This window comes from Panthera uncia (genome assembly GCF_023721935.1).
Source record: "Panthera uncia isolate 11264 chromosome E2 unlocalized genomic scaffold, Puncia_PCG_1.0 HiC_scaffold_19, whole genome shotgun sequence".
Taxonomy (NCBI): domain Eukaryota; kingdom Metazoa; phylum Chordata; class Mammalia; order Carnivora; family Felidae; genus Panthera; species Panthera uncia.
In genome coordinates this window covers 503,081-524,192 of record NW_026057588.1, presented here as the reverse complement: position 1 = coordinate 524,192, position 21,112 = coordinate 503,081, and the positions used below count along the sequence as shown (strand labels likewise).

At 37.9% G+C, this 21,112-nt stretch overlaps 1 protein-coding gene across 2 annotated transcripts in view; it reads left to right on the top strand.

The window, feature by feature from the left end:
- The window catches only part of LOC125915750 (zinc finger protein 420-like), a 76,411-nt gene that overhangs the window by 370 nt on the left and 54,929 nt on the right, over positions 1-21,112 (top strand). The window contains exons 2-4 of one of the 2 annotated variants that reach the window (XM_049621733.1): positions 4,468-4,594; positions 5,091-5,190; positions 17,013-20,817. In XM_049621733.1, the coding sequence (XP_049477690.1) occupies positions 4,468-4,594; positions 5,091-5,190; positions 17,013-18,339 (1,554 nt within the window). In that variant the 3' untranslated portion in view covers positions 18,340-20,817. Of the gene's footprint in view, positions 1-4,467; positions 4,595-5,090; positions 5,191-17,012; positions 20,818-21,112 lie in introns of those variants that run through there. The other variant, XM_049621732.1, reaches the window with a different exon arrangement.

Here is a 21,112-nt window from a genome sequence, read left to right as displayed (position 1 = left end):
GGTCATGATCCCAGGGACCTGTGATCCAGCCCTGAGTTGGGGTTCCTGGCAAGCTTAGAGCCTACTTAAGATTTCCTCTCTCTCCCTGTGTCTCTGTCCCCCATTTGCATGCATGTTCTCTCTCTCTCTCCCTCTAAATAAAAAATTTTTTTAAATGCCAATGATTTTTTTTTTTTAATCAGTTCTGATGGTTTGCTTTGTGTTTTCACCGAATTACTAACCTTTCAGAAATGATACTCTAGGTTATGTTTTAGAACACTCCTCCCCTATATCCCAGAGACCTCTCTCTCTTCTGTCCAACATGGCTATCAGTATGGCAACAGCAGTTCTCACTTTGAATTAAATTCCTGCAAGTATTGAAAATATTCCCTTTGTGACAGATCCAGAGGGGAAGGTGTTGAGGCCAAATTTCCTGTTGCTGATGGGGTCTGGTCCTGGGATAGCAATCAAGGAAAACCATTCCCATGTAGGTCTTATCTGAATGCTTTCTCTGCCCCAGGTAGAGTAGGATTATGAAAATGCACAAATACACCAGACAGATATGAGGCACAGAATAACTGGAATGCTCCTGCTCTTCAGGATGTGGAAAAGGTACTTTAAGATATTCTAGATATTACAAGACCTGGAACTATATGTAATTGAAGGCTGTATAAATCCACCGTATCCTCAAAGTTGTTTATATTGTGATTTACTGTTTGGGGTCACAAGAACACACTGGTGACCGTGTGTCCTGAGGTGTGCCTTAGGCACTGACATGAATGGTGTACTTGCAGCTGATGTTACCTTCTATTCCTTGGCTTTGGCTCTCTGCCAGATTTCCCCCCAATAATGTTCATATTTTCCTTCTTATCAGTTATAATGATTTTAGGCCTATTCCCTGAGCAATTTCCAGACACCATCGCATTTAAACTGGAAACTTCTTTCTCCTAGTTTCTCTTTCCTTGCATATATATTTTTCTACCTTGTAGTTTTTTTCTTTTCTTTTTAAAGTTTATTTATTTTGAGAGCGATAGAGCGAGAGCAGGTTTATTTAAGTTAAGTTAAGTTTATTTATTTTGAGAGCGATAGAGAGAGAGTTGTAGAGATTGCAAATCCCAAGGAGGCACCACAGGGTCAGCACTGAGTGGGACATGGGGCTCGAGCTCAAAAACCAAGAGATCTTGACCTGAGCCAAATTCAAAAGTCAGAAGCTTAACTGATTGAGGCATCAAGGCACCCCTTCCTTGTAGTTTCTGATGAGCAGAACAAAGCCAAATGAAATGTAGATGAAATTAAATTTTCTTACAACTTAAAACCCATGGAGAAATACTTGAGACTGGCAGAGGGAGATATTCCTCCAGGAATTCACAACTGCTTTAATGTTAATGCTTTTCTAGAGGCAAAAAGCTAGCTTAACTTTACAATAGTCAGACTTCCAGTATCCTGTGAGTCTTCTTTAACATATGAAAATCGCTTTAGAAACTTCTTTTATTTCTACTCCCCCCCCCCCAACTTAAAGTCATGACACATACTCTATTTACTTCTATGTATTTTCAGAAAAAGAAGAATCACATAATTAACAGGTCAGCATATCTTAAAATCCCGAAATAAAACAGAGCACAAATGATGAATGAAACAAAATCTTTCAATGAGGGGCACCTGTGTGGCTCAGTCGATTAAGCATCTGACTTGAGCTCAGGTCATAATCTCACCGATCCTGAGCTGGAGCCCTGCATGAGGTGATCAGGAGTCAGGCCTCTCCATATTTCTCTCTCTCTCTCTCTCTCCCCTTCCCCCCCCCCGCCCCTCCTGGTATTCTCTCTCTTCTTCTCTCTCCACCCTCTCTCTCTCTCTCAATAAAAAATAAAAAAGCTTTCAAAGAAATACTATGTTAGGAGATCATGGAGTACTATGGTCAAGACAATTCTTGAGATACTCTCTGGTGCCAGATAGTTTATTGAAGTAGCACAGGGACAGGACCCATGGGCAGAAAGAACTGTACTTTGGTTGCATGAAGCTTATATGTTCCAGGGGAGGGTAGGTGCACAGAGTGTTCAATCACAAATGTTTCTTTAAATTTCTACTTGTAAAACTGCTTCTGCAAGATTTCTCTGGTGCTCATCATTCAGTTCCATATTAAGCAGTGGTGAGATGTACTGGCAGTCACGAGACCCTGTAAAAATGTAGCAACCAGTGGTACCTGGGTTGTTCAGTCACAGCCTGGAGTCACAGCTTGGGTTCTCTCCCTCTCTCTGCCTCTCCCCATTTCACACTTTGCTTACCCACACTCTCTCTCACAATATAAATAAACATTAAAAAAAAAAAAAAGAATGTAGGAACCAGCATTTATTTGATGCATATCAAAATTATAGGATTATATGTTAGCTTTATGTGCAAAAGGTGGAAATTTTTCTGATTGTATCCCTCATCATACTAGACTCAGAAATAATAACATTATATATATCATAATGTGTGTTTGTGTTGATAGTGTGAGTAAAAGACCTAAGCGTCATCATCTACAACTAGTTTTATGAGTTTTATGTCATTGAAAAAAATTTTTTTTCTTTTTTTTTTTGAGAGAGAGAATCCCAAGCAGGCTCCACACTGTCAACACAGAGCCTGAGGTGGAGGCTGGAACTCAGGAACCATGAAATCATGACCTGAGCCAGAATCAAGAGTTGGGCACTTAACCAACTGAGCCACCCAGGCGTCCCTCATTGAAAATGTTTCTTAGTCACCATTACACTTTCTTACTTTATCATATTTAATGCCTATACAAGAATGTAATGCCTTAATATTTATGGATATGAGCATGATGTATAAAGATAGATCAATTTTGTGTGCATACCTTATTCTTTCCATCATTCTTCTCAGGTTTGACACCTGTTATGAACATTGCTTTAGGGTCCCTTCTCCATATTGACCAGTGTGTTATTTTGGGTCAACTCTAGGTCAGATGACCTGTATTAAAATATGATCCCTACCAGGTACTGGATGACTGACAAAATATTTGCTAAAAATAGAATAATAATGTGTTTCTTCTTTTAGATTGTTATTATTTATTTTCCATGAATTTATGAAACTGTTAGATGCTATCTACTAACCAGGAAATGCCTCGAAAGGCTTGCTGTCACATTTCTTGCTATTCTAGAAGAACCTGTAATTGCTATAAATCCCATTCAGTTCCAAGTCCTCCAAGAGTTCTTGTCTTTGAGTTCTACTTCCTCGTTATTGAAATATGTATCTCCTGGCCCATAGACTAATGCTTTGTAGAAATGCAGACAACTACCTCATCCTAGAACTCCTGAACAGTATCTGCATTTTAACAAGATCCCCAAGGTCCTGTTGTGAAATTCTAATTCACATTACAATATGCTAAATACATTTGTCACTCCCCAAAACTTTCCATTTAAGAAATAGATAGCACATGTACCATATGATGTAAATACAATATTCAAAATGTATATGCCTGTGTTGATGCCTTCATTTTACAAATTCTCTTGAATAAACACAGTATTTATAAAGGTTCTTACCTCCAAGGTAAAGAATATACTAGAGCATAATACTGGGTGACAAATAATCTTACCTCATCAAGCAGGAACCTCACCTAAGCCAGAACCAGTTCTCCTGATCTAACTGAACTAATTATGTCAAGTGGAGTATAAGGTTGCACATAAGCCTTAAGAGAACAGTTGTGTACATACTCTGCATATTTCATAGGGAATGAGGTTTGTGCTCCTCCTTGGGTGAGATTTTAGTATTATAATGAGGTAAAAGGGAGCTCCTGGGTGGCTGAGTCCATTGAGCATCCTACTCTTAATTTAGGCTCAGGTCAGGATGAAAGTCCTGAGATCAGGCTCCACTCTGAGCATGGACCCTGGTTGGGATTCTGTCTCTCTCACTTTCTGTCCCACCCCCTCTTGTGTGTGCTCTCCCTCTCAAAGACATAACATTAAAAAAAAAAAAGTTTATATATACATATATACATATATATATGTATACATATATGTATATACGTATATGTATACGTATATATGTATATGTATAAATGAGGTGAAGGTAACTGTACATATATGTATATATATGTATACATATATGTATACATGTATATATGTATATGTATAAATGAGGTGAAGGTAACTGTACTCACTGCCGTGGTTTACTCTATTATCCATGTGCTTAGGTGTGAGTCAGGGGTTAATCTCAAACTGAGCCAATCCAAACTCTTCCTCAGGGCAGTCATTACCTTTTGTTGGATGCTTTCTGTTTCCACCACAGGACAGTATGCCCATGGGGTGTTTTGCCTGAAGTAAAAGGTAAGGTGGAAAGAAGAGGTTAAAATATGGGACTAAGGTGAGTGGGTACAAGCACATAAGCAGTAAATGTCAGGTCTTATGGTCCAGCTGCTGACATTAGCTCCCTCTTTCATTTGACTTAGCATTAAGAAATCTGCCTATGGCCACTTGGTAACTGTGTTATTTATTTCAGGGACTGCTGACATTCGAGGATGTGGCCATAGAATTCTCTCAGGAAGAGTTAATATACCTGAACTACAGTCAATGCGAACTATACAGGGATGTGATGTTAGAGAACTACGGACACCTCCTTTTCTTGGGTGAGGATAACTCCTTCCAGATTTCCCAAATCACACTCAGGGGTTTGTTTCTTCCTTTGAAGACTGAATCTTGAAATTTTCCTCTATTGCATGGCTGGGATTCAGATCCCTGCAGTCAGGGAAAGAAGTAGGGGTTTGTAGATATAGAGAAAAATCTTCATGATGTTTCCTTTTCAGCTTTATCTTTCCCTTCCTTAGGATAACATTATCATTTCTGTAGATGAATGGCAATTCTAAGCATTGAGTGGCATAAAATGGTATTTCTGACATTTTAAATACCAATTTCTACTCATTAATGTGGTAGTACTCAGAAGTGGAGGTCAATATCTGAACATGGAAAGTTCATCCTGTGTGTTCTAAAGGGGGTGTTGGGCCACAGCATTTGGGGACTCATTTTCTAGCATTCTACCATGTCCTCTCTGCTCTACTAAGCACAATAGTGGATCAGAAGTTAGAATCTCCAACCACACTCATATTCTGTTTTTCTAATAAACAGGTCTTGTTGTGTCAAAGCCAGACCTGGTCATCTTTTTGGAACACAAGAAGGATGTCTGGGCCATGGAGAGAAAGGAGACAGTAGCTACACACCCAGGTAGGTGGGAATGAAGCGGATGACAGAGGTGAGGTCCAGTTGTGAAGGAGGAACTGGACCTTAGAATGCGGTTGAGCAGCTCTGCTTGAATGGAAATTAGGTTGAAAAGGCCAGTTTCAGGGCTCTTCCTCTCACATCAGACATCTGCTTTCCAACATATCATGCTTTACATTCTCTAAGGATTCTCCTTCACTTTCACTGAAGGTTCTTCACATCCACAGTGAGGTCCTCCATAATCTGATTGGTTCTCCATTTGCTTTGAGGTCTTAGGGAAATGTCTGCCTTTCTGAGGAACTGTACACCAATCCATTTCTGAGTTCTGTTTTGCTTCTTGTGTGAAGTGTGTCAGGGTAGTGGTGGGCATCTTGGGATTTGGTGCAGAAATCCCAGGAAGGCTGGAGTGAGACATTACAAGTTTTCTGGTTTATCCTTTCAGTATTACAGAGGCTTTAAACTTAATCATACAAAATAGAGATCCAGTGATTTCATCAGGTAACAAAGCAACTCCCTAAAGTGAGAAAATCTCGTCCTTTGTTTCACCTCAAAAGTTCATTTCTTGGGTTGCCTGGTTGGCTCAGTTGGTTAAGCGTCTGGGTTGAACTCAAGCCATGATCTCAGTTTGTGAGTTTGAACCCTGCACCAGGTTCTCTGCTGTCAGTGAAGAGCCCATTTGGGATCCTCTGACTCTTCCCCTCTCCCGTGTGCTCTCTTTTTCTCAAAGGCAAAATATTAAAAAAAAAAAAAAGTTCAGGATGCCTGCATGGCTTAGAATTTGACTCTTGATTTTGGTTTAACTCATATCTCAGGGTCTCTTAGTTGAAGCCTCTCATAGGGCTCTGGGTTGACAGCATAGAAACCATTTGGTTTCTGTCTCCCTCTTTCCCTCCCTCCATCCCTCTGTCTCTCTCTCTCTCTGCCCGTCCCTTACTTGCTCTTTGCCCTTCCTTCAAATAAATAAATAAAAGTTTTAAGGTTCATTTTCTTTGTATTAACTAAACTAAGAAATTTCCACTCAATGTGTTGCATCCTCAATGGTGAAATAATTTAAAGCATCTATTATTTTCCTAGAAGTCTACGTAAATTAATGCCATAGGGGAGCTAGAATATTTAAAAATTAAAACTCAGAGCCTAAAATAAAGTCTCAATTGTTACCGTATTTCTTAATAATTGAATATTCTTATGATTTTGTCTTGTACAGTATGAAGTTCCTGTGACCTTGGCATATGTTTTCACTTTCTGATTACTCACATATCAGATTCCTTTATGTTTTTTTTTTTAAGTTCTGATATAACATGGGCATGTGCTTTATAAGAAGGTATATAACTAGTAAAATTCCTATATTTAGAAAAAAGTTTTAATTATAAATATAATTTTACTCCAGGAAAAATTAATCATTGGTTTTTCTATTTTCCTCAGAATATCTGAATTTAATACCAAAGATTTTTATAATAAAGTGATTGTTGGCATATTTTACAATTTTTATGATGTTTATTCAGAAATGAAAGCTTTTGGGGCACTTGGGTCGCTCAGAAGGTTGAGCTTCTGACTCTTGGTTTCAGCTCAGGTTATGATCTCATTGTTTGTGAGTTCAAGCCCTAAGTCCAGTTCTGCACCCACACTGTGGATCCTGCTTGGGATTCTCTCCCTCTCTCTCTGCCCCTCTTCCTCCTCCCTTTTTCTCTCTCTCAAAATAAACTTTTAAAAAAACATAAAAAGAAATGAAAGTTTTTGTTTGCTTGATTCTAAAGAATGGATTATAGGGGCACCTGGGTGGCTCACTGTTTAAGCTTCAGACTTTAGCTTAGGTCATGATCTTGTGGTTCATGAGTTTGAGCACCCCGCATCAGGCTCTATGATGACAGCTCAGAGCCTGGAGCCTGCTTCGAATTCTGCATCTCCTCTTTCCGCCTCTTCCCTGCTTGTGCTCTGTCTCTCTCTCTCAAAGGTAAATAAACATTAAAAAAAATTAAAAAATAAAGAATGGATTATGCCCTTAAATTATTAACTATTATTAATATATTAGGGATCTATTAACAGAATACATTTTTTTAATGTCTTAAGTGCTTAATGCATAAAAGTTTTCATTAGAGCTTTCCATGGTTGATTTTAATGAATATTCTTTACAATTTTACTGCCCATGAAGACATGCCAACAACTCAACATGTTTCTTTTTCATGGGTACACAGTCACAGTTGAAAATTATAGCTACATAGGGATGCCTAGATTCTGGTCATGATCTCGTGGTCTGGGAGTCTGAGGCCTGCATTGGGCTCTGTGCTGACACTGTGGAGCCTTCTTGGGATTCTTTCTTTCTCCCTCTTTCTCTGTTCCTCCTCTGCTTTAGCTTTCTCTCTCTCAAAGTAAAGGAGGTTGAAAAAATACATATATACATATATATGCTTCTATATCTCTATATATAGGCTTCCTTTAAATAATTCATCTTTTATTTATGTAGAATTTTTTGAGGTATATTTTGTTTTACTCTGGTTTGGCAATTCATAAACCATGAGATCATGACTTGAACAGAAGTTGAACGCTTAACCAACCAAGCCACCTAGGCACCCCTAGAAGAACTTTAACATTTCCTATAGGACAGGTCTGCTGATAAACTTAGAGAGGTTTTTCCTTGGGAAAGTGTGCATTTCTACATTCATGGAAAACAGTTGTGCCAAGTAGGGTATTCTTGGTGGATTTTTTTAAATATAATTTTTTGTTTGTAATTTACATCCAAATTAGTTACCATATAGTGCAACAATGATTTCAGGAGTAGATCCCTTAGTGCCCCTTACCCATTTAGCCCATCCCCCCTCCCAAAACCTCTCCGGTAACCCTCAGTTTGTTCTCCATACTTATGAGTCTCTTCTGTTTTGTCCCCCTCCCTGTTTTTATATTATTTTTGTTTCCCTTCTTCTATATTCATCTGTTTTGTCTCTTAAAGTCCTCATAGGAGTGAAGTCATATGATTTTTGTCTTTCTCTAATTTCACTTAGCATAATACCCTCCAGTTCCATCCACATAGTTGCAAATGGCAAGATATCTTTCTTTTTGATTGCCAAGGAATACTCTATTGTATATGTATACAACATCTTCTTTATCCATCCATCCATCGATGGACATTTGGGTTCTTTCCATACTTTGGTTATTGTTGATAGTGCTGCTATAAACATGGGGGTGCATGTACCCCTTTGGAACAGCACAGCTGTATCCCGTGGATAAATGCCTAGTAGTGCAAATGCTGGGTGGTAGGGTAGTTCTATTTTTAGTTTTTTGAGGAACCTCCATACTGTTTTCCAGAGTAGCTGCACCAGCTTGCATTCCCACTTGGTGGATATTTTTTGATCTTTCAGTATTTGAATACATTGTTCCATGCTTTTCTTTCTATAAGGTCTACTGAGAATCCCAGTAACAATCTTGTAGGAGCTCTTATACAAGATGAGTTGCTTTTGTCATGCTTTTCAAAATTCTTTCACTGGTCATTTTTGATAGGTTAATTACAACGTGTCACTGTGTTCATGTCTTGTCTTTTTTTTCTTGACTTTTTATTTAAATAATAGTTAACATACAGTGCAATATTGATTTCAGTATAATTTAGCAGTTCATCACTTACATATAACACACAGTGTTCATCATAACAAGTGCTTTCCTTAATACCCATCTCCCACCATTGATATTTATCCTACTGTGAATTTGCTGAGCTTGTTAATTTGTCTCCTTTCCACATACATGGGACCTACAAGCCTTTAGTTCTTTATGGAAACTCTCTGCCCCCTTTCACTCTCCTTTCTTTATGGGGTCCCCTTAATGTGTATATTGGTTCACTTGTAGGTGTCCCATGTGTCCCTAGACTTTGTCATTTTCCACATTTTTTTTTTTTTTTGGTCCTCTTAGATAATTTAAAACAAGGGGTCTTTAGATTGTCTGATTCTCTCTTCTGCTTCATAAAGTCTGTTGCTCTCCCCTTCGTGTATGTTCAAATTCAGTGGTTCTACACTTCAGGTCCTAATTTCTCAGTGATTTTTACAGTTTGTCTCTTTGGGTTTACATTTTGGTCATGGATAGTTTTTCTGCTATCATTTAATTACCTATGCGCTTCCTCTTTTTCCTACATGGACATTAAAAAAAAATTTTTTTTTTAAACGTTTATTTATTTTTGAGACAGAGAGAGAGCATGAACGGGGGAGGGTCAGAGAGAGAGAGGGAGACACAGAATCGGAAACAGGCTCCAGGCTCCGAGCTGTCAGCACAGAGCCTGACGCGGGGCTTGAACTCACAAACCATGAGATCATGACCTGAGCCGAAGTCGGACACTTAACCGACCAAGCCACCCAGGCGCCCCATCCTACATGGACATTTTTATGACTTTTTTTTCTTTAATTCTTTGTCTCACCATTAACACTACCTTATTAATTTAGGGTCAGTTTCGGAGATACATTTCATTCCTGTGATTGGAACTAGTTCTATTTCTTTATGACCTTGTGATCTTTTGTTGAGATTGGTGAATTTAAGAAAACAGCCTCGGGGTTCAGGATTATGAACTTGTTTGTACAGGAGAACACAAATAACCAATTTGTAATGTCTGAATTTTTGTAATTTCCTAGTTTACGAAAGTATAGTTACTTCTTTAGAGCCCATGATGCCTTCCTCTGTTGTCCTCAGCTCTGGAGTCTCTCCAGTGTGTAAACAAAAGCTCACCTGTTGTCTGAGCAGCCATCACAGTGCATCCAGCAGGTGCCCTCATTCTCTCTGCTTCCACGTCCTTCATGACAGAAATAAGTCCCTCAGGCACCTGCAAAAAAGCCAGATCACTGAACATAGAGGTCACTCCTGTGTTTTCACCTCCTGATGAGAGGTAACTGTTTCCACACAGTGTTGCCAAGGAGTGTCAGGAAGGGTGAGTAGCAGTGTGGGCCAGTGTCACAAACTTTGTTTCTTTGATGTTTCTTTTCTTCATTTCTACTTGCCTGCATGGGCTGGGTTCTCCTAATTGCGTTCTGGAGCATTCACAAGGTAATTTAGTCCATTTTTGTCTCCATGGAGGAGCACCGTCCCGATGCTCCCTATTTCTCCACTGCTGATGTCCTGTGATGGGTATTAATTTTGCATATTAGCATTTAACATATATGCATGTGAGTGTAATAAGTGGGAGAACTGATCATGTATCTTTTACTTGTGTCTTTCCATAACACTATAGGCCTATTGGCAAAGTCAGGTAAAGAATATTCTTTTTAAAGGGTGATGTAGGAACAAATGGAAGCTGTGGCTCTTAGTATTTACACTTAGTGATGACTTGGATGAAGAGGGTAGAGACGGGCAGAAATGAGGTTACGATGGATATCACCAAAGCGGGATAATTGCCCTTAATGGAACCCGTACTGCCAGAAGAGATCAAGTGTATAAAATACTTGGGGGAAAACCCCACCTTAAGTCAGTTATATTTGAACCCAAAGACCAAAATCCATTTTTGTAAATTTTTAAAAATATTTTACTCATTTTTGAGAGATAGAGTGTAAGCATGGGAGAAGTAGAGACAGAGAGATGGAGACACATAATCAGTAGCAGGCTCAAGGCTCTGAGCTGTCAGCACAGAGCCTGATATGGGGCTTGAACTCATGAAGCATGAGATAGTGACATGGGCTGAGGTCAGATATCCAACCTACTGAGCGATCCAGGTGCCCCTCCAAAATTCATTTTTAATCCTACATGTTCTCTGGAAGGACTTTTGGAAATTCTGGAAAATAAACCAATGCATGCCAAAACTACTCATTGGAATTATTTCAGATATAAGATTGGATTAATCGTTCAGTGATTCACTGAAATACTTCTAAATTTAGACATTTAAAAAGGAAGATAAAAACTCGAAATGTGATTGTGTTGAGATGTCTTTTCAGAGGGTTCATTATTCTTCCACCAGGTATAATCCCTCTTTTTCCAAAGTCTCTAAATTTGATAAAAACCAGACAGTCTGTATGCAAACATCACTGTTCAATGTTATCACATAGTACCTAATATGGAACTAGTTTTTATGTGTGGTGAACTTCAGAAGGCCTTTAATGAGAACTCTATCTTCCATAATTACCAAGGTGTTTAGTATGGAATTACAACTTACCAGTGTAAAGAATCTGGGAAGAAACATGAAGCAAGGGTCAAATCATCAATTTCAGAGAACTCCGTTTCCAGATATCCAGTATAAAAGTAATAACTGTGGGAATGTGTCTTATGAAACCTCAAATCCTATTGTACATCACTGTATCCTTACTGGAGAGAAGACTTAAAATGCAGCAACTCTAGTAAAGCTTTTAATTAGTCTTCAAAACTTGCTCAACAGCAGAGATTTCATAATGGGAAGAAACCTTACAAATATAACAATATGGCAAAGGTTTTCAGTACCACTCAAAACTTGTCAACATGAGGTGTGATATATACTGGGGAGAAGGCTGAAAATGTTTTGGCAAAGGCTTTAGGCAGAACTTCAAACTTTGTGACCATCAGAGAGTGCATACTGAAAGAAATATTACCAATGTAAAAAAATTTGACAAAGCATTTAATCGTCATCAAAACCTTCAACATGAGATCGTCCTGAGGAGATACTTTACAGATGTCAAGAATGTTGACAACGTCTACCTAGAACTGAATTTATAAAACATCAGAAAAACTACACTGGATATAAACCCCAGAAATGTAATGAGTGATGAAAAATGTTTGCTTTTCATATATATTAAAAAAAATTCTTTATAAAGATAAAAAAAAATTACAGTTGTGAACAATTGGCAAGCTATGTAATGGAATGTGAAATCTAAATTGAGAGAATTCTCAGCAGAAAGAAGTCAATACCACTTTTGAGACATGATTCTAAATCAGAGTATTTATTATAGAGAAAAATCCAAAATTAAAACACTCAGGTTGTTTATTTAGCCTTGGACAATGGAGGTGCTATGGGATGCCAACCCCTCCACAAGTGAACATCTGCTTGTAACTTGTGAGCCCCCCAATTTAAAAACATAGGCAATTTCCCATGGAAATAGCCTATTGTTGACCAGAAGCCTCATCTAGAACATAGTCAATACCCCATTATTAATATGTGGTCTGTATTATAGGCAGTGTTTTTATAATAAAGCAAGCATGAGGAAAGAATATTAAGGAAATCATAATGAAGAGAAAACACATTTACAGTATATATATAAATTTGTGTATAAGTGGACCCACCCTATTAAAACCCATTTTCTTCAATGGTCAACTGTGTTTGTTAATATGCGTGAAAGAATCAAGGGAAGATGGATATCTGTCTGGAGAGGAATAATTTTACTGTCTCCTTTTTCTTTTGACCATGATTGTGATTTGTTGAGGGGGGGGGTGTGTGTGGAAAATATTATAAGCTTGTGTGCATGCAAAAGGATTTGATTGTTTCTGTCTCTCAGACATACACGGCTGTTGTATGATGGGGAATTCTCTAATACCAGCTTTTCCATGGAAGATAAAGAACACTGTCATGTACAATGTACGAAGAAAGTCTACATTCACATGCTGTTTGTGGTTGACGTATAACTGTGATGTAAGTAACCATGAAGTGATCATTCAAGGCATCATTATTTGCATTAAAGTAAGATAGAGGAACATTCTGAATTTTAAATAGATATGACAGTTTTTTTGCGAGGAGATTATGGTGGCTGTTGATTTAAAATTTGCATGCATCTTCATAATAGCAATCGATAGAAGTCAAGAATATTAGGCAGTTGAAATAGAGATTTTCACGCATCGTAGGCAAGGATAGCTAACTCTTCTATAAAAGGGTGTAAAATTGTTATAAATCCACATTTATTCAATAATGAGCCTCAGTTTGAACAGAATGGAAAACACAACTCACAGATCAGAGGAACAGAATGGTTCTTGAATGATTGAAAGGGGTGTTTTGACCAAGGATCATATAGTGGTTTTGCACTGGTTTGGTTAGAAGGCATTTGAATTTAATATATTTTGAATAAGAACACTGAATGGATTTTAATGTGTTAACTCTGTGTTAATGAATGAACTGTTCCCCTACACCAACATTAGCCTGCCCCACCTTCATTAAGGTTGCTGGTAAACAGTAACACAAAGTATAATCGACCATTGAACAACATGGGTTTGGACTATGTGGGTACATTTATAGTCAGGTTTGTTTATTGTACAGAAATATATTTTCTCTTCTGAGTTTCTTAACATTTTCCTTTCTTGAAATTACTTTATTGTAGGAATGGCATATATAACACATATAACATAAAATATACATTAATTGATTGTTCTTGATCAAATTCCTTGTCAATAGTAAGCTATTAAAATATAGTGTTGGGGAGTAAAAGTAATACACAGATTTTTAATGGCATGAAGGGTGGGCACACTGAAACTTCCCTACTTTGGCTAAGGAAACAGTAAGATCCAGAAGGCACAGAGAACTCCTGTCAAAATCAACAAAAGCAGGCCCACACCAAGATATATTAGATTAAATTTACAAAATATGGTGATAAAGAAAAACTCTTCAAAGCAGGAAGACATCTTTCACTTATCAGGGAGAACCATAAGGTTACCTGGTGATTTTTCAACAGAAACTTGGCAAGCCAGAAGGGAGTGGCATCATCTATTCCACGTGCTGACTGGGAAAAATAGGCAGCCAGGAATTCTCTATCCAGCAAGGCTATCATTCAGAAGGGAAGGAGAGACAGAGTTTCCCAGACAAGCAAAATCTCAAGGAATTCCTCACCACTGAACTAGCCCTGCAGGAAATGTCAAAGGGGAATCTTTAAGTGCAAAGAAGACACCAAAAGTGACAAAGAAAAAGGATCCAGAAAGTATATAGAAACGAGAAAACAATTAATAAAATGGCAATAAATATGTATCAATGAATACTTTAAATGAAAATGTACTATACCTTCCAATCAAAACACATAGGGTCTCTGGATGGAATAAAGCAACCAAACAAAAACAACAAAAAATAAACCCCAGGCCCATCTATATGCTGCCTACAAGAGACTCCATGTAGACCTGAAGACACTTACAGATAGAAAGTGCGGGTGGTAGAGAAACCTTTCTCACGCAGATGAAGGTCAAAAGAAAGCCAGAGTAGCAATACTTGGGTTGGACAAACCAGATATTTTATTCTTGTGTGGTAATTATCCTGCTTTGGTACCAGGGCAATGCTGGCCTCCTAGGGTTATTTTGAATGGGTTCCTTCTATTCTATTTTTAAGATTTTGATGAAGAGTCCCTAAATTTGGTTTTCTTTTTAATGTTTGTTAGAATTGACCAATGAAGGCAAGAGGCTGTGGGCTTTCCTATGCTGGGAGGTTTTTTATTCCAAATTCAACTTGTATATTTGTGATGATCTAAGAAGATTCCTTATTTCTTGAGCCCAAGATTCATTTTTCAATCTTGGTAAATTGTGCATTGTTTAAAATTACATTTTTTTCAATTTTGTCTAACTTGTTAGTATATCATTGTTGATAGTGATCTGTTATGACACTATATATTTCTGTGGTTATCTGTTGTGAGGTTTCCGTTCCATTTCTCCATTTGGTGTTTGAGTTCTCTCTCGTTTTTTCTTAGTTAATGTAGTTGAAGAATTTCCATTTCTGTTTGTTTTGAAAAACCTGGGCATTATTTTCCATGTTATTCTTTATTCTGGTCTCTTTTATTTCTAATTTTAATTTTTTGGTTTTACGTATTTATTTATTTATTTAGAGAGAGCGAGCATGCAAGCTGGGGCAAGGGGCAGAATAAGAGAGACAGAATCTTAGACTCCTCACTGAGAGTGGAGCCCTACCTGGGACTTGATCCCACAACCCTGGGATCATGACCTGAGCTGAAATCAGGAGTTAGACGCTTAATGGACTGAGATACCCAGGTGCCCCAACTATTTTATTTATTTCTGATTTTTCCTTGGTATTTCCTTCTACTCCTGTAGAACTGAATGTGGGGCTTGAACTTGCTAACCACGAGACCATGAACTGAGCCAGAGTCAGATGCTCAAATGACTGAACGACTCAGGCACCCCTGTTGTTGTTTTTAGTATTTATTTGTTTTTGGAAAGGAGAGAATCCCAGGCAGGCCCTGTATGGACAGCATAGAGCCTGAGAAGGGACTGGAGTCACAAACCATGAGATCATGAAAGCCAAAATCAAGAGTCTGATGCTAACCTACTGAGTCACTCAGGCGCTCCTTAAAGGCGAAGACCATTTTGTGTGTTTCAATAGGTCTATGTATGTCTGGTTCTTCAAAATCAGAGGCACAGTTGTTTTAACAATCATTTCTTGGGGATGTGGAAAGGAGGAGAATGATCTTTCCTCTAAAATGTTGGGCAGGAGTTGCTTTCTGACCACAAGAGTACTTGTACAATTCTCAAGGCTGTAAGGGAGGGTGTCAAAATGCCATTGTGGTACATGTCTATGCTCTTGCTCTACTGTCCAAATGAACTTGAACAGTGTGCCAAAATGCACCTTTCTTTTCCCAGTTACCCAAAATCTGTATGGTGTGTTAAAGACCCCAGATTGATTGATAGGGAGATTCATACATAGATACATAGATGGATGGATGTATAGGTACATAGATGATAGATTTCTTCATGGTGGAGTCCAGGTAAGTTTTATCTTTTTGAAATTCATAACCATTCTTTGGTATTGACTTCTTGCCATATAATTATCTATTGTGGGCCTATTTATTTTTATTTCTATGGGATCAGTTGTACTGTATCTGCCTTCACTTCGTTACTTCTGATTTTAGTCAGCTTTCTCTGTCATTTTGATGATTAGATATAGCTCTGTTGATTTTGGGGGGCTTTCTGAACACCACCTTTTCCTATTGTTGATTTTTCCTATTTTTGCTACATATTTTTCATTTTTGTTTTAGTTATCCTTTCTTCTGCTAATTTTGAGCACATATTGTACATTTCCTGAATTTCTGAGATGTAAGAGAATGATTTCTGCTACATCAAGATGTGCTACACAATTCTCTATTAAGCTATGTGGTCAGTTCCTTGTGTGCAAGTTTATGTGTCCATGGAAGAATGAAGTCCTGGTGATTTCTTTCAGCTATATTCCTGATGTTCTCTGATTGATTTTAAGGTTCTATATTAGAAGTTGTGAGTACATTTATCTGAGAGTAGTATCTGGAATGATTTTACTTTTGTTATTTGATCTCTTTCAGCTGTATTTTCACCTGGCACCCAGACATTCCTGCCAAAGTCATGCATTGAAGCTTTTTCCCAGAAAGTGTCAATGAGTAGATACAAACATAGTTCACCTGAGAATGTACACTTACTGACAGACTGGAACAAGGGTAGGGAGAGTGAAGGGCACCAAAGATATCTGGGGACTCCTTTTCCAGAGAACGATGATGAATGTAATAAATATGGGGAAGCCTTTTATCAAAGCACCAACCTTATTATACACAGGAGTATCCCTAAGGGAGAGAATCTTTATAAATACATTGAATGTGAGAAAATTCTTAACCAGTCTTCCAATGTTGTTGATCAGAGGGGTCATGTGGGAAGAAACCATTACAGATGTAATAATCCTGGGAACATGTTTACTCATTCATCAAGACTAAGCACACATAAGACAACTGGTACTGGAGAGGAAAGTTATATAGGTAACGAATGTGGAAAAGCCTTTGACCACCAACAAATACATACTGGACAGAAACCTTACAAATGTGAAGAATGTGGCAAGACCTTTAAATTCTGCTCAACCCTTACTCAACATAAGTTAACTCATATTGGAGAGAAACCTTTCCAATGTAAGGAATGTGGCCATGTCTTTAAACAGCTCTCAACCTTTACAGAACATCACAGAATTCATAGTGGAGTGAAACCTTACCAATGTAACGAATGTGGCAAAGCCTTTAACCGGCACTCATCCCTTACAAGACATCAAAGAATTCATACTCGAGAGACACCTTACAAGAATAAGGAATGTGGTAAGGCTTTTATTCATTCACAGCCGTCTGAACATCAAAAAATTCGTACTGAGGAGAAACCTTACAAATGCCAACAATGTGGCAAGTCCTTTAACAGGTCCTCAGACTTTATTCCACATCACAGAATTCATACTGGAGAGAAACCTTACCAATGCAAAGAATGTGGCAAGACCTTTAACTGGCCCGCATCCCTTAGGGTACATCACAGAATTCATACTGGAGAGAAACATTACCAATGTAAAGAGTGTGGCAAGGCCTTTACCCACCTCTCAAGCCTTACCAACCATCACAGAATTCATACTGGAGAGAAACTTTACCAATGTAATGAATGTGGCAAGGCCTTTAGGTACTTCTCAACCTTTACACAACATCGCGGAATTCATACTGGAGTGAAACCTTACAAATGTAAAGAATGTGGTAAAGCCTTTAACTGGCACTCAGCCCTTAAGACACATCAAAGAATTCATAGTGGAGAGAAACCTTACCAATGTAAAGAATGTGGCAAGGCCTTTTCCCGCCAGGCACATCTTAATGTACATCACAGAATTCATAGTGGACAGAAACCTTATGAATGTAAAGAATGTGGCAAGGCTTTTAGCTACATCTCAAACTATACACAACATCACAGAATTCATATTGGAGTGAAACCTTACAAATGTCAAGAATGTGGCAAGGCCTTTTACCGCCAGGCATATCTTAATGTACATCACAGAATGCATAGTGGAGAGAAACCTCACAAATGTCAAGAATGTGGCAAGACCTTTAACCAGCATTCAACCCTTAGAGAACATCAAGGAATTCATACTGGACAGAAACCTTACCAATGTAAAGAATGCGGCAAAGCCTTTAACTGGCAATCGGCCCTTAAAAGACATCACAGAATTCATAGTGGAGAGAAACCTTACCAATGTAAAGAATGTGGCAAGACCTTTAGCCAGCACTCATCCCTTAGAGAACATCAAGGAATTCATACTGGACAGAAACCTTACCCATGTACAGAATGTGGCAAAGCCTTTAACTGGCCATCAGCCCTTAAGAGACATCACAGAATTCATAGAGGAGAGAAACCTTACCAATGTAAAGAATGTGGCAAGACCTTTAACCACCACTCATCCCGTAGTAGACATTACAAAACTCATACTGGAGAGAAACCTTACCAATATGAACAATGTGGGAAAATGTTTTACCACTGTTCAACCTTCACTTATTAACATAGAATTCAGACTAGAGCAAAGCTTCTAAATGTTAAGATTGTGACAGAATTTTAAGGACTCCTCAACTCTTATTCCATATCAGATAATTCATACTGAAGAGTAATGATACCCATTGGGAATGTGGCAAGATATTAAAGCAATGCTTAAACCTGGATTCTTCATCAGAGAATATATACTGGAGATGATTTTACCAATACAAAGAATTTGGCAAGCCTTTTAATCAGTACTCAAACCTCATTCAACATCACAGAATTCATACTCCAGAGAAAAATGATAACAAATGTGGCAAAAAAGTGTTTCAGACTGCTCAAGCCTTACTCATCATCAGAGTTCCTGTTGTGGAGAGACATTACAAATGTAATGAATGTGGGAAACCTCTAGCTGGAACTCACAACTACCTCAACATCACAGTTATTATACAGGAGTGAAACTGTAAAATGTAAAGAGAGTGGCTGATCTTTAGCTGGAATTCAGTCATGACCCAGTATCCCCAAATGCATACTCGGGGATAATGTATGTATAAGGAAAGACCTTTTTGAATATACACTTTAGAAAACAAACCATACGGAGAGGAAAGTAACCTGAAAGATATAAATACTTAGTCATCTAATTACCTGAACATCAACTGTCAATAAACGTCACAGAATTCACACTAGAAAGGAGTACATTGGTCACTCTATTCAGACCTTATTCTCCACGAAAATACTTAACCATGTGGGATAAAACAAAGTTGAACACTTAGATAACGAATATGCGGGTATGCCTGAAAATAGAGAAGGGGCGGTGTTTTGCATAGGAATAAGTAATTTCAATATGCTTTTGTTTTACCTTGGCCCTTTTTAAGATGTTGACTACAAGTATTAATGTATTTGTGCTCCCAAATCAGTTCAGAAAATTCACTGATTCCCAGTGGGTGTTGAAAGTATGTGGCTGATTCTTCCTGCATCAAAGATATCAGATGCCCTTCCCTCTTAGGTGGGACTCCTGCATACCTGATTTTCCATGGAAGCTGAAGGACAATATGATGTACAATCTATGAACAAACCTAACTGGAGAGGTCATTATGTTTCTAACACTGATGTAAGTTATTACAAAATGAGTGTTCAGAATGTCATTCTTGAACATATATTAAAACTAAAAACGTTTCTGAATGTTATAAAAATAAGTGTTATAGTTATTGGTTTTGTGCAGTCCAGGCACATACTGAGACAACTTCTTACCAGCAATAGTTAGAACTAGAGAATACCAGTTGATGTGGTTGAAAGGAAGAAACCTTCACAGATATCAGAAAGAGAGTAACTAACTCTTCCCTAACATGGCATAGGATTGTACATTGACATCTTGTAAGAATTACCTCAGGTCTCAGAGTTTTAGTATGCAAAATTAAGGTGTTAACAAAATAAATTTTTATAAGATGTCTCCTTAAAGCCTCCTGGTAACCACAAAGCAAAACCTGTAGTAGATACACAAAACATAAAGAGAAAGGAATCAAAGTACACCACTAGAAAATCAACAAATCACAAAGAAAAAGACCAAACGGATAAGAAAGGGGCAAGTAATTCTACAACAGCTAAAAACATGGAAAACAATGACAAGAATAACTCCATCCATACCTGTGTCAATACTTATTTTAAATATAAAGGGACTAAATTCTCCAACCAAAAGATACATTGGCTGAAAGGAAAGAAGTACACAAACTAAGGATTCGTGCTGCCTTCAAGAGACTCACTTGTAGGAACTGTAGGAGCTGTAGGAACACACTCAGGCTGAAAGCGCAGGTGTGGAAAAAGATCTTCCATGCCAATGGAAAACAAAAGAATGTGGAGTAGCCATGCTTACATCAGACAAAACAGACTTTAAGCCCAAGACTGTAAGAAGTCACAGTGCATGTCCTTACAAAATAGAGGGGTCACCTCATGCAGCGTTTTTAGTTATGTGGTGTTTGGCAGAATGGCAATAAGGTGTTCACCCATTTTTCTTGGGGCAGCGGGGGAGGGACACCAACAAGAGTATGTTCATGTAACTCATATAGTGTTTAACAATTTGAAAACCCACACATTTTTCCACTACTCTTGGTGGTGTTTGTATAGGTACCTGAACTGTAGCCTGTGTAATGTTTATGAACATCTGTATCTTAGGAGTTTCCTAAATGGCTAGTTGATATTCAAAATCCTATTCCTGAGATTTGATGGTTTGGGGGAAAAAAAGAACCCTGAATGACGCTTTGAGAAACACCTATTGCTTCCAGGTTTTGATGAGTGTGGGGAAAATAACTGTTGCAATGAAAATCTGGGAATTTTACTGTAACAAGTGGCCAATGGTTTCTCAAAACCAACTTGTAGAGGCTAATAAATCTTTTCCACAGTATTCCATTTGCTAACTTGCTGTAATACACTGCATTTTTTTCCTCTCATATGTCAATTAATTTACATTGTTATCTGATGTTTTAAGCCCTCAAATAAGTTATTGGTCCTTTCAGGCAGGTTACCACAATATCACTCTAAAATTCCTAACATTCATCTCTGAGGATTTTTTCTTTGTATGAAATTGCCAATCATCACTTTTTATGGATTACCTTTGCAATACTTGTGATAGTGGTTTTATTTCATGTTGGGTTCTTTCTGAAATGATAGATGAAAACCTGAGATTCTACTTTGCTTACACTTTGTAGAACTGCAGTACTTGTTACTAAAGGTTTTATACATTATATATGTATTCACCAAATAGAAAACATGAATCCTTTCATGAATCCTTTCATCCTCACATGTAT